Source organism: Pipistrellus hanaki (assembly GCF_964339955.1).
Source record: "Pipistrellus hanaki genome assembly, chromosome: 4".
Lineage (NCBI taxonomy): Eukaryota > Metazoa > Chordata > Mammalia > Chiroptera > Vespertilionidae > Pipistrellus > Pipistrellus hanaki.
In genome coordinates, this window is record NC_140506.1 from 25,543,501 (window position 1) to 25,557,143 (window position 13,643).

The 13,643-nt window shown below is 57.3% G+C and overlaps 1 protein-coding gene across 2 annotated transcripts; it reads right to left on the reverse strand.

Annotated features, from left to right (window-relative positions):
• Positions 1-66: 66 nt before the first annotated feature.
• SLC6A18 (solute carrier family 6 member 18) lies at positions 67-13,599 on the reverse strand. 2 transcript variants are annotated; one of them, XM_084882617.1, is made up of 13 exons: positions 13,371-13,599; positions 12,507-12,647; positions 11,871-12,008; positions 11,128-11,309; positions 9,506-9,616; positions 8,502-8,614; positions 7,627-7,755; positions 6,271-6,427; positions 5,651-5,855; positions 5,128-5,287; positions 3,718-3,880; positions 2,238-2,411; positions 67-1,284 (listed from the first exon to the last, which is right to left on the reverse strand). In XM_084882617.1, exons 1-13 carry the CDS (start codon positions 13,528-13,530, stop codon positions 1,261-1,263), a joined length of 1,857 nt encoding a protein of 618 aa, XP_084738743.1. In that variant the 5' UTR covers positions 13,531-13,599; the 3' UTR covers positions 67-1,260. The 2 variants fall into 2 exon arrangements, with proteins under 2 accessions (XP_084738743.1, XP_084738742.1); XM_084882616.1 differs by lacking the exon at positions 67-1,284 and having other exon boundaries at positions 1,517-2,411.
• Positions 13,600-13,643: the final 44 nt, after the last annotated feature.

Below are 13,643 nucleotides of genomic sequence, written 5' to 3' on the forward strand. Positions count from 1 at the left end.
GCAGCTTCACTCAGTCACGTGCATCTTTACCCAAGTGTTAAGCTGTGGTCAGGCTTTACTCACTGAGAATTTCTGATTTATCTCTCTCTTTTTTTTTTTTTAAACGCTGTGCAGTCTGTCAAACTACAGGTGAAATGTTAAAACAATAAACACTTTAAAAGAAGGATTGCTGGTCTTGCCTAGAACTAAACCGCGTGAACAGGAGCTTGTGTGCGCCTACATCCCACAGATGTGTGTGGAGCAAGTGGCGTGAAGCTGTGAAAAGGAGTAACCAGGATGCAAGAGTGAAAGCAGATGATGCTCCAGGGCCCCCAAATTGCTCAGTGATTATCCTCCAAGTCTCATGGTCGACAAACTGCGGCTAGAGAGCCACATGCGGCTCTTTGCCCCCGTGAGCGTGGCTCTTCCACAAAATACCACAGCCTGGGTGAGTCTATTTTGAAGAAGTGGCATTAGAAGAAGTGTAAGTTTAAAAAATTGGGCTCTCAAATGAAATTTTAATTGTTGTACTGTTGATATTTGGCTCTGTTGACTAATGAGTTTGCCGACCACAGCCCCAGTCCCATGATCCTGCCCCTCCCTTGCCCACATGTGTGCCTGGCTGTGAAGGACACTACAGAGCAAACGGGTCCCAAACCTGGGTGGGCTCAGAACGCCCCGGTGCTGTGAGGGGCAGAATAGTGACTCCTGCCCTAATCCCAAAACCAGCAAGGAATATTAGGTAACGGATCAGCTGACTGAAATGGAAAATGATTCTGAGTTATCTAGGATAACCAATGTGATCACAGGGTCCCTAAAAGGCTGAGAGACAGTGTGTCAGAGAGATGCCACAGGAGAAAGACTCTGGCCATTGCTGGCTTTTCGACAGAGGAAGGGGTCAGGGTCATAGCTTGGGGGCAAAGGTCAGGACTCGCCCAACTGTGGGGCTTACCACACACTTTGGGGTACCCTTGAATTCAGACCATTTCCCACACTCAGCTGCTCTTTGGCAGCAATTGTGCATGTTCTATTTGCCAGGTCTTGGGCTGGCTGTGGGCACAGATGGCTCCCAACAGCTGGCCTGGCCTGGGCTGTTTATAACCTGCCATAAAACTTGCTGTCTGGGGGTTTTCAGCACCCTGGACAGTGTTAGACCAACTGGGGATTGGTTTAAAATGGGGGGTCTTCATGGAGGCTGTTCCCAGCAGCATCTGGCCAAGGACACGATGGTCTCAGGGTGGCAGATCAGAAACAAGCCTGTATGTGTCAGGGCTCAGCTCCTTAGACCTGACTCCTGGCTCCATACTGATGGAGAGGAAAGAGGGAGGGAGGGCAGGTGAGGAGTTGGGGAAGAGGCACTGTGTTGAGAGCTCTAGAGCAGGCAGGTCCTGGCTGTCAGCTGCCAGAGGGCTTGGCACCTGGCGCCACCAGCACTGGCACTGGCACAGAGGAGTGACAGGGAACGAGGGGAACAGCTGGGAGTGATATTTCTCCCCCTGCAGACAGTCGGAACCTGAATGATAATCAGCCTTCTCGTACTTTCTTGACACACATTTAAGTCTTTGAGAAAGTTTTAAAAAGGACTAAAGGCTGTGTTTCTGATAAAATGTCAGGAGCAGCCAGGCAGCCCTAGCTCCCAGGCAGGGCTCACTCCTCCCTCTAGGAGGGTCGGTCCTTGGGTCCTGGGGAGGCCATGGGTTCCCTGAGACAATTCTTCACATCAGGCTGCCCACCTCGCCCTGGAAAAACCGTGTCCTGCTGCCTGCATGGTTCCCTTCACCTGCGTGGCCATGGCAGACCGTCCCCAGGACCTGAGTGTGCTGCTGCAGGGGTGCAGGGGTTGCTGCAGGCAGCCTTGGAGATCAGCCCTGAAATTCCCACAATCCCTGTGGCTCTGGGCCAGTGCAAAGGGTGTGGATGTGGCTTCCTCAGAAACCCCCTCCTCTGGCCTGCTTGGCAGCAGGACCTCCCTGCCATGTTGCCCGTGGACTTGCCAGGTGCATCCTATGGCCACTCAGACAGTGCTGTACAGGACCCCTGACCAGATGCCGGGCTTTCTCCTGTATGGCGAACAGCATGGACGGTGATGTCTAAGCTGGGCTGCGTGCTGAGAGGGTCGGAGGCGTGAGAGTGTGTGGAAGTAACAACCATAGGGTAAGGGTTGGTGAGTGTAATGGGGTCGGGTGATCTGTGAGCGAGGGCATACAGGCCGGGCCCCCCCGCCCTCAGCGGACCTCGCTGTCGGAGACCTCGCTGACCTGCAGCTTCAGGCGCATGTTCTGCAGCACATTCTCCTGCTTCTGTCTGCGCCAGATGGGCAGCTGGGCCAGCGCAACTCCTGGGACTAACAGTGCAGGTAAGAAGGACAGGAGCCCACAGATGGCCTGCACCCAGCCTGGGTAGGACTTCTCCTGCCGTGAGGGAAACTGCTTCTGCAGAGACAGGAGGCCACAGGGTGAGTGTCCGAGAGAGAGGGCAGCATGTACCCCCCTCCCCAGACCCACCACCTGGACAGGGCGAGGCTGCCCCTCAGCCAAGTGATTGCGGTGTGTGGGCAGCTTCACCCCATCTCTTCCTGAAATGAAGCAGCAGGTTGGTTCATTCCAGGCGGATGAATGGAAGAGGCACAGGGCCAGGGGCTGCTCCCTGAGCAGTGAGGGCACAGGGGGCTGAAGGCTTAGGACAGGACGTAGGCCGAGCCTCCCGTGGGGGGTGGGCTCTAAGAGACAGGCTGGGAACCTAAGGGACTGTGTTCTGAAAAGAGCCACCCTGTGCACCCCGAGGGAACCCACAGTCTCCAGGTTGCCTCGGCCTGACCCACGGGGCATCCTGAGGCCCTCTGACCCCCTCTGTCCCCGCTGTTGGGGAACAAGACAACACACCAACTTCAGGTCCTATTTTTGAGGTTCACAAGGCACTACTGTATGAATCTAATAGGATAATATTCACAAGAATTCTCCTCCTCCTCCTCCTGCCCATGGTGTCTTGGGCAGCTCCCCTTTCCAAAGGGGAATTTGGACAGAATTACTTCCATGCTCCCACAAGGGACGCAGTGAGGTTCAGACAGCTAGATGGGGTGGCAGGTCAGCCAGGCCACGGGCTCAGCCCTCAGACAGGGCTTGGTGGCAGTTCAGTGACGTGTGCTACATGCACCTTCTCTCATCTCAGACTAGGAGTTGGCAGCGTGAGGAGCTTGTCCCCACAGCACATGGAAAGGGCGGCTGGAGGCTACACCTCTGTGTGCGGGGCTATAGGGAGGGACCTGTGATGTCACCAGAGTCTGGAAACTGCTTATCCTCCTGCTACTGGCTGAGGTTTTCCGGGTTGCCCGAGTCACCTATGATGCTCCAGGGCACTCTAGGGCAGTGTTTCCCAAACTTTTGACATATGTGTACCCCTTCTATAATTTTCGTAACGCTGAGTACCCCTCATACTCATGAGAACGTAGAATTAGGTGCAGCTAAGCACGGTGCAGTGCATATCCTCACCAAACTCCGGTGCAACACATACCCCCACCAAACTCTTCCCGTACCCCTGGGGGTACGCGTACCACACTTTGGGAAACACTGCTCTAGGGGGGTCTCCTGACCTCGGATAGCATAGCAAAGACAGTTCACTTGTTCACTTAGGATACACTTGTCCACCATGAATGTCATCTGGGTCTGAGAGCACCAGAGCTGGGCCAGGCCAGGCCCGAGGCAATCCCAGGGTCCCTGGGTCCCCATATGAAGGACCTACATATTGGGGGTTCCAGGCCTTGTAGCTCAGCGTTGTCCAGACCAGGAAGACAATATAAGCCACGAAGATGGTCAGCAGCAGCAGGGGGCTGATGAGCTTCCAGGTCACCCGCCAGTAGAGGCCAGGCCGCCTCCCAGTCATCCATTCAATGTCATCACAGAACCTGCCGGAGACATTGGGCTTAGGTCCCCACACCGGGCCCCATGTCTGCAAGCCCACATGCTCAGCCAGTAGCTTCATCCAGTGTCACCAAGATGTGGTCTGTGGGGCTGTCCCCATGCCTTCCTGAGTAGCCACCAGACGGTCAGCCCTCTCAGATCCTGATGAGGACTCAGTTCCTGTCCGTAAGTGGAAATGTCCCGAGTGAGCAGGTCAGTCCTGCCGAGGAAGGGGACTGGGCAGGGAGTGCTTGAGGGGCTCCTTGCCTGTGCCAGTCGGCAAGGAGGAGGTCAGCCCAGCCCCAGCCTGGGCCCTGGATGAGGCTCATCTGGGCAGGAAGTGTGGGTTCCACCCCTGGCAAAGCTCAGCTGCTGGATGAGAAGCAGCAAAGCCCCTGCCAGCCCAGCTGTGGGAAGGAAGCAGGTGCCTGACCTGGTGCCCTCAGTGCCCAAGATAGAGGAAGGGACCTGGACACCATTGACCCAGAATATAAAGCAGCTGCATCTAGGAGCCAATAGAAAGGGCAGGACCCCCCAAGGCCCTCCCTCTGCTTGCTCCCTCCAGTCCAGCTCTACTCCAGGTGTTTCCCGAGATCCCACAGCTGTCTGAAGTCCAGGGCTCACTGTTCATCCCACATTACCAGGTCAGGCCCCGCCAGACAGCTGCCTCTCACTTGTTCCTCTCCAGGTGAGCAGTGTCTCACCCTAGGATAAGCATGCTGGCCCCTGAGCCCACAGAGCAGGGGGGAAGACCCTGGATTTGTGACTTCCAGGATGCTCTGGAACGAAGGACAGAGAACACAACCTCTGGGGCCACTTCGGCAAGGCTGTGGTGAGGGGTGGCAGGTGTGAGTGAAGGTGTGAGTGACAGGTACGCAGCAGGCCTGAGCCAGGTGGAGATGGCAGGACAGGTGCTAAGCCTTCTCGGAGGCCTCCAGGAGGGCATCTGGACCTCCTGTGCCATAGTGTCTACTTATCCTTGTACTTGAGGAGTCTGCCCCCGTAGCTGGAAACTAGCCATTTTGTCTCCTTACAGTCTGGGAGGCTGGCATAGCCAGATGGGTGGGTCCTGTGGGGGCTTCTGTGGATATCTGGGAATCACCCTTGGGAGGGGTCTCAGCTGATTCTGTCTCATCCCTGTAGCTGCCCTGGAGCCTGGTAGCCACAATGCCCAGACTTTGTATACGAGGGCTGCTGGGGGCAGAGGGGCAGGACCCCAGCCCCCGCTGATGCCAAAGGAAGTGGAACTCACTTTTCCATCCCGTAAACATAGACGACGCCGATCACCTCGAAGAAGGCGAAGATGATCAGGTTCAGGGAAGCAGCGTATTTGTCGAAAACCTCGAGCCAGTAGTTCCCAGACTGCAGCGTGAAGCAGGTTGCCACGAGGAAGCAGACCAGGCAGACCGTCCCTGCGGGCACGCACACTCATGCCTCCCAAGTCTCCCTGCTGCTGCCCTCCCAACCCTCCCACCTTCTCCCTGTCTGCTTGTCCCCGCAGATTCCTGAACTGTGCCCAGAGGGCAGGAGGATGCTGGGACTGGCCTCAGAGGGCAGTGTGAGAGGGGATCCCTGCTCCCAGCCCTGCTGACCCTCCCCTCCCCATGATGGCGCTTGGGACTCAGTACAGAGCCACTGGGACCAGCCCTGAGAGGCAACAAGGCTGACCCCGCCCTCCATGGAGACTGACACTGCCCTGGAGCCCTCATGGAGGAGGGTGTCTGGACAGTGGGTAGGAGTGAAACCAGAGGCAGGCGAACAGCGAGGACTCTCACCAGTCAGGATCTCCTTGGGGACCCATTTTGGCAGGATGCCCATATCCAGGAGTGGCGTGATGACGCCCTCTATGTTCCCGAACATGGATGACAGTCCCAAGGTGAACAGCATCGCGAAGAAGAGCACGGCCCACATGGGAGCTCCAGGCATGTGCAGGATGGCCTCCGTGAAGACAATGAAGGCCAGGCCTGTGCCTGAGGCGCTCTGCAAGACACGCACAGCCACACTGGGACACATGTGCACGGGGTGCCCAAGCTTGACACACACACTGACACTCCTTATGCTCAGACATACGAGCCAACATGGCCTGCGCTGTGAGACATGTGCTCTGACACGCTCCTGGCCTCGGGTGAGGTGCTGGGCCTGCTCTGTTGGGGCTGTGCCGGGACAACAGAGGGCACCACTGAGTGAAAGAAACCTCCTCTCCTTCAACAGCCTGCAGCCAGCTGTGCCGTGGGGCCCAGGCCATTGGGCTCAGGCATCATCAGACCATTGCCCTGAGGACCTGCCCATCTCAGCCCCAAGGGTTAGTGGGTCCTGTGTGCGGCTACCCACTCCTCCACAGCCAGTAATGCCCTCCCCTGCCCAGCCGGCAGCAGCAGGCCCAGGCCCTCAGTACCTTATCCAGAAAGTCTTGCAGACGGCAGGACTCCAGGTGCAGCCCAGCCAACCTCTCAGGCTGGGTGGCATTCAGGTGTGTGAGGACATCAGGGTACTCGTCCCTGGAGATGCTCTGGTCTGGGAACTCAAACTTATTGGTGATGCTGAGGATGTTCCTGCAGGGACAGAGAGACAGAGTAAGCGCTCAGTTGGGCACGGCTCCCACAGTGAACACGCCCAGAAAGGACCCAGCAATCCCCATGAGGGTCAGCCTCTCAGTCTGCCAGGGTCTCCAGGACACCTGGGTGGAGGGTGGGCCTGGAGAGGACGCTCCCCAGTTGGGTACAATTGTCCCTGGGCAGTGGGAGCTCCTTGCCTCCTGCACCTGTGGATCCCCAGCAGACCCGGGCACAGGGCTCCCCGAAGGCTGGGGAGGGGTGGGCCAAGCTCTGCTCCTCTAGCCTCACAGTCGGAAGAGTTTCACCCGGCCCCCAGGGCTCCTGACCCAAAGGAGTAGAGTAGGTGTTTTTGTATTTGCAACTTTGCCTGCTTGCTTCAGTTATTTGTAACCTCAAAGTCAGCACCGTGGTGGCCCTTCTGTAGTTATCTGAAGACATGTTCAGAGCGGTACGTCTGTCCCACCGAGCCCGGAAGGCCCCCACCCCTTCCTGTTTCACCTCTACTGTGGACAGGGTCTCTTACAGCCCAGGTAGGGCCATGGTTTGCACATCTTTTGTGCCTTTTGATGGCAATTTTGCTGCTTTAAAGCCCCCTAAGGGAGGCACAGATTTGGCACGAAATGCAGTGGATAGGACACACCTCCCGGAAGCTCAACCGGCTGACCCCTCGCGCAGTTAATGGATCAACAGCTCGTGTTCACCAGGCGTCTCGGTGGAATTACACTGCCCCCAGGGCACAGACCTGCAGCGCCTCTGAAACATTCCTCCCCCTCCTGGGAACACTGTGTGTCCTCTTCCTCCCTCTGCAGGCTCGGCCCAGCACTGTGGACATGGCGGATCACCTTCTGTGGCTCTCAGGGGCGTCCTTCCTGGCTCCTGGCGCTCGGCTTGCCGGGCTGTGGCCGTACCCCTGCAGCCTCTGCTTGTCATCTCACGGCCTCTCCCTGTGTGTCTGTGTCTCTTTCTGTCTCAAATAAGAACCCTCTCCTGGAGTCAGGGCACCCTATCCAGTATGATCTCATGTTGATCAACACTCTCTGCAAAGACCCTATTTTCAAGTCAGGTCACATTCTATGTTCTGGGTGAACATACCCTTTGGGGGACACTCCACCCTTCTGCCCTGAGGACTAGGAGGTCACTGAGTGGGACCCTAGGGCAGCAGGCCCCATCTGGCGGCCCCTGGATACTGTGCTCACCTGTCCAAGCAGCGCCCATAGTCATTGGCCGCCTTGAACCCCAAGACAGAGAAGACAGCAATGGAGGCATAGAGGGAGGTCATGCTGTTGACCAGGGCGATGGTCACTGCGTCCTTCTCACAGTCGTTCCTGAGCAGAAGGAGCGCGGGGCTGTGGTTAGGCCCTCAGGGAGGAAACTTGGAGGGAGCTTGCTGCCTCAGCACCCCATCTGGATGCCCCCACGCTGCTCCTGGGACCCTCTTGTGTGTGACCCAGAAACTCTGCACTGTTCCTGGTGCTCTCAAGACAGCCTTGGCCCCTCTCACCAGCCCCTCCTGCCTCCAGGCTGCTGAGGTGGGTGAACTAACTGCACTCACTCAAGCTACTGGGAGTTGAGGCAGAGCTTGTCAAGACAGCCAGAGCCTAGCTAGCCTCGGCCTCTGCCTCCTGCCCCTGCCCACTCTGAGGGGCGGGAACACCGACCCCACAGGAATTCGGTTGAGGGTGTCACAGGGCCTTCACTGTGTGGTTTACAATGGTTGTAATGGGAGTACCAGGTGGCTGTGGCTCCTTGTAGAGCGGAGGCCAAGTCTCCTTTAGTGACTACAGAGGCGACACGCGTGCCCGCCCCAGTTAAGGCCTTGTTCCTGGGTTTGGTTGTCTGGGCTCTCTTCCAGCAGCTGCTCCAAACGTGCGGGAGGCTGCCTGGAGGCCCTGACCTCCGGCCCCGGGGGATGACTCAGTAATTGCTGGAATGCCCAGAATCTGGTCTCATCTCAAGTTCATCTTTGCTTGCCCTCTGTCCCAGGCAGGAAGCCCCATAAAGACATGCTAAGTGAGCACCGAGACCAGCCCGGCACCTCGGTTGGAAGGTCCCCACCCGAGCCTGGCCCTACCTGGGTGGGTTGTAACTCGCTAACGCGATGTGTCCTCCGAAGGCCAAGGACAGAGAGAAGAATATCTGGGTGGCTGCGTCCAGCCACACCCGGGGGCTCTGGAGGGTCTGCATCTGGAGGGAGATGGGAGGCACCTGTGCCACAGGCCAACCTCACCCGCCCAGTGCCTTCCGTCCCAGGGCATGCCCAGGACTTCCTCTGGGCAGCGGTCATGTGTGGTGTCACCTGCTCAGACCCCAGGGGCAGTTGAAGATCATGCAGGAGGGAGTGTGCTTGGAAGGGCCACTTGCAAACTCGGCCCCCCATCCTGTGAGGTGTCAAAGAACCCACAGCTCCCATCCACATGGGACACATGGGTGCTGAGAACTTGGCTGCAGGCCCTCCAGGATGGAAATGGGTCTGGGCAACTTGAACCTGGGTGTGCTGATCTGCTCCTCTCAGACCTGGTGGATTTGAGTTACTTGAAGTCTCCCACTTGACACAGTGCCTGGTGTTTCTGCTGCTGAGGGAGAGGGGTAAACACACTTCCACACAAATATGTCCCCTTTCCTTCCCCTGGGCGGGCACTGCCTGGGGAGCCTGGGGCGTGTGGTGCAGCCTCCGGAACCTCTCAGGGGCTGCTGGGATCTGGAGACATGGAATGTCTAGAAGGGCTGTGGGCTTTGGAGGACAGGTCCCTTGGTCCCATGGCTCCTCGCCTGGTGGGGTGTGCAGCTAGACTCTCAGAGGTGTGGAGTCCAGAGCATTAGGGATGGGACAGTGAGTGCCCAGCCAGCCTCTCCCCTGAGCCCAACATCCTGCGAGCACCAAAGTCCACATGCCCCAAACTGTGTCTTCCTCCTGCTCTCTTCACCCTGACCCTGACTTCCTTCCTGAGGCCCATGCTCCCCTCCTTCCCCTCCTCTTCCCACAAGGCCAGAGGGTGGGACGAGCTGGGCTGGGCTTGACTGTGGCCCGACCTGTGTGCTTCCTGGTGCCTGGGCTTGCATTTGAGACCCACTTACGTTGGGAGTGAACAGGTAGATTAAGCCTTCCGTTGCCCCGGGCAGGGTGAGTCCTCTGATGAGGAAGATGGTCAGGACCACGTAGGGGAACAAGGCTGTGAAATAAATGACCTTAAAGAAAGAAACCACACAGATTGTGAGACTTTTCAATGGTATCTGTTCCACATAAAAAATCTTTAGAGAGGCAGGCCTGCTGGAAACGCCTCAGTGGCCAGTGGCCCGTCATTCATCTGAGACCCAGTCAGGTCAGGCCGGAGGGCACCAGGGAGGTGGTGGGTGGGATCCGGTCAAGCTTGGAGGGGTTGGAGCTCCCTGTGATAGCCACAGCAGACTCACATAGGTGTCTGTGGATCCGCTGAGGGGACCGACTTCCCATGCGGCGGCCTCCCTCTTGTTCACATGGAAGGCATTGAGTTCTCCCTTCACCGACACTTCTTCCCACCCCACCCCCTGGCTGGCCACTCTCAGGGTCTCCCTGTCCCACACCTGCCCATACCCTCTCCCACATGGCACCCACTCTCAGCCAGGTTTGGCAGGAGTCTGCACACATGGCATCGATGCAAAATAAATCTCTTTTCTCACTGCCCCCCAGACTGACTTTGGAGGTCACCCTGACACATCTTTAGGGACTTTCATAACCAGGCCATCCAGAGTATCTGGCTGGCTTGTTGGGCCTCATGGCTGCTTTGTCTCCCCGGTAATTCTAGTCCTCTCAGGTGTGCAGACCCTCATGTGGGAGCAGCTGTGACACCCACACGCCCACTGAGGAACTTTCAGGTGCACACGTGGGTGGGTCTGTGCAAGAGCCGCACAGCCACGACCGGGAGCCAGGGTCTGAAGGTGCCCGGCACTGCACGCAGTGACTTAAAAAGATAGATATGGCCCTGGCTGGTGTGGCTCAGTTGGTTGAAGCATTTTTCCTGCACACCGAAGGTCAGAAGTTCAATTCCCAGTCAGGGCACATACCTAAGTTATGAGTTCAATCCTCTGTCAGGGATTGTATGTGAGGCAGCCAATTGATGTTTTTCTCTTATATTGATGTTTTTCTTTCTCTCCCTCTCTCTTTGGGATCAATGAAAAATATATCCTCAGGTGAGGATTAAATGGAGGGGAGGGGAGAGATACTCAAAAAAGAAAGAAAATGAAACAAAGACCAGACTTGACAAGTACAAAACAAACACAAGTGACAGGGTGATATGAACCAGGTCAATAATTGCATTAAATGTAAATGATCTAAACACCCTACACAAAAGGTAGGGAGCATCAGATTAGGTTGGGGAAAAGCAAGACCAACTGCATGCTGTTGAGTTCAAGAAACACACTTTAAACAGAGATTCCATCAGGTTAAAAGAAGCAGAATGGAAAAACATAGATGTCAACATGGTCAGAGAACACTGGGTGGCTATGTTAATATCTTAATTGACTTCAGAGAAAAGACTATGACTTGGGTAAGGTCAGTCACTCTGCAAGGAAAAAGGCATCGATTCTCCAAGGAGATATGACAGACTTGATGCCCAAGCCTCTCCCAGCAGAGCCTCTAAACACACTCTGACGGCAGTGGGGGAGGGGAGGACTCTGCAGCTGGAGGGAGTGAGGGAGAGGGTCTGCCGGCAGGCTCTCACCTTTCCGGTGGATTCGATGCCTCTGATGACACACAGGTACAGGATTGCCCAGCAGGCTGCCAAGCAGACCAGCAGTCGCCACTGGATGGAGCCGCTGTAGTCAATGTCGGCCGTGATGTTCAGCGTCTGCCGGTACCAGAAGTAGCTCACGGAGCTGCTGCCCTGGCACTCCTCCACAAACCCTGAAACCAGGAGGTCCGGTCACGGGGCTGGCCTCGGGGCTCAGGTGAAATTCGGGCTTTGCAATCCTCTACCCAGGAATGAGACTGTGCATAATCCACCCTGGACCGGTGCCCTCCTCTGCCCCGGCACCCAGCATGGCCAACGGGATGGACACAGGGAGCCTCCAGGCCTGACTTAGGTCAGGCACCCAGGGTCGGCATTGTTCAGAATGAGTGAGATGCAAGATCATACCAACCAGAGGTGGGAAAGGAGAAAGTGAGCAAACTGCTGAAAGCAATGACCGTTTTCCATGTCGCCGAGATCTAGTCAGATCCGGCACCAGGCTGGGGTCTGGACCTAACAACCTAATTCAGCCAGCACAGCAACCCCCTGCTACCCCTCTCATTACTGGGCCCAGTGTGGCTCTGAGCCCCCAGCAGAGCGTGTCTGTGGGCCCCTGGGTCCAGCAGTGAGCAGAGACACGGGTGAAGAGAATCGGGGTTCAGATGCGCTCTTTCACAGTGTGACCTTGAGGGGCTCCTGCGAAGGCAGGGCGTGAACTCCCCAGTCCCGGGCACTACCTGTCTGGTTGAGGTTCAGCGGGCAGGTGCTCCAGGGCAGCGGGTGCTGGAAGGAGTTGAGGAAGTACCACAGCACCCAGGTCAGGACGGTGTTGTAGTAGAGACTGATCAGGAAGGATGCGGTGAAGCAGCCCAGCCCTGTGGGCAGATGGTGGACAGTCACCGTCCTTCCTGTTACAGACTGTCTTGACTCACCTTCCGCCATTTCTGCTGCCCCACATCTGGACGAATCTTCTGGCTGAGGACGCATCATTGTATGAAGTCCTGTTCAGCCCCCTTCATCCATGCCCACAAGCTTCTGGGACATTCATGCTCCGCGTGTGACAGGTCCACAGGGCTTAGGACATGGGGCAGCCTGAGCTGTCCGAGGGCCCAGCCTGTTGCCTCCTTCTGCACCCTGAGCTCACTCCACCCAAGTCTGTCCTCAAGGGAACCAATGAGGCCTCCTCGGAGTGTGACTAGGGATGGCTCCCTCAGGGACACTGCTGCCTGGGTTTCCCTGCACCTGTACCCCAGGGTCCCTCCTTTGCCTGCAGGTTCCGAATCCCAAGCAAGCCCACCTCGCCCTTGGAACTGCATCCTTCCCCCTGTCCCTCCCCAGCAGCTGTGGGCAGGGTTCCCAGAGAGGCAGCGTACCGACTCCACTCAGGTAGGGGGAGATGGCCTTCCACACCCCGATGCTGCCTCTGCGCAGGCGCTGGCCGATGGCGAGTTCAAGGTGGAACAGTGGGATCCCCTCGAAGGCCAGGGCGATGAGATAGGGGATGAGGAAGGCTCCTGCAAGGACGCTGCGGTCAGCAGGGGATGGCACCTGGGCAGGCCGTCACCGCGGCCTCCCTGAGAGGGGACAGACCACACGTCCGGCCCGGTGCTGCTGTTTTAAATCCCTTGTCAGTGCTTCCGAGGTGGTTTCATCAGCAAATGGGCTGTTCTGTTCCTACTGAGACCCCATGACCCCCAGTGACCGGCTCCCTCAGGACATGGAGCTGCCTCATGCACACAGGATTCTGGAGAAGGTCAATGCCTCAGGTTGTCTGCCCAGCTGTGCCCCATGTTGGGGTGGGACCTGTCCCTCTGTCCCTTGCCGGCCGTGCAGTGGAAGGAGTGGAACAAAAAGCTTGGTCCTGGTGGCTGATCCATGTGAGAGGAGCCTCGGCCTCTCCCAGAGCCACAGACCCGAGCACCCAGCACGACCAGGACCTGTAGCCTCTGCCTGTCTTAGGGATGCTTTAAGCCAGACCTCTTTGGAAGAGCAAAGACTCAGGAACCAAAGGCCTGGCAAGTCTGCACACATAGGTAACCCCAAAGCAAGGCTGGGCAGGAGCAGCGTTGGGAGGATTCGCCTGGGTCCCAAGAGCTCTGATGCCCTCAGACTGTTTCTCCCTGGGCCATGGCGTAGCGCTCTTCCCGGGAGGACCACTCCCACCCGGCAGGAACCAGTGACAACCCAGTCCGAGGTGCGGCCGTTCCCCTTCGTTTGAGGATGCTGCACAGGCTCACCTCCCCCATGGCTCTGGCACAGGTACGGGAACCTCCAGATGTTGCCCAGGCCCACGGCAAACCCCACGCAGCTCAGGAAGTACTGGAGCTTGTTGTCCCACTTGGGCCTCTCATCCTCGCTGCTGTCCTCCAGCGGGTCTGGTCCCGGGGCGCTCGCCATACCTGGTCTCTGAACCCTGGAGACTCAATGCTCGAGCCTCGGCTGGGGCTTGAAGCAAGGAGCAGTCTCCCCTTCAGGTGTATTTTTTTGTTATTTAAAGGAAAACCTTAGGA

Coding starts and splice junctions, on each gene's coding strand:
- SLC6A18 (XM_084882616.1), bottom strand. CDS start 13,530: ATGGCGAGCGCCCCGGGACCAGACCCGCTGGAGGACAGCAGCGAGGAT. Junction 6,428..7,626: donor TATGGGCGCTGCTTGGACAG/GTGAGCACAGTA, acceptor CTGTCCCTGCAG/GAACATCCTCAGCATCACCA. Junction 3,881..5,127: donor TATGTTTACGGGATGGAAAA/GTGAGTTCCACT, acceptor TGTCTCCGGCAG/GTTCTGTGATGACATTGAAT.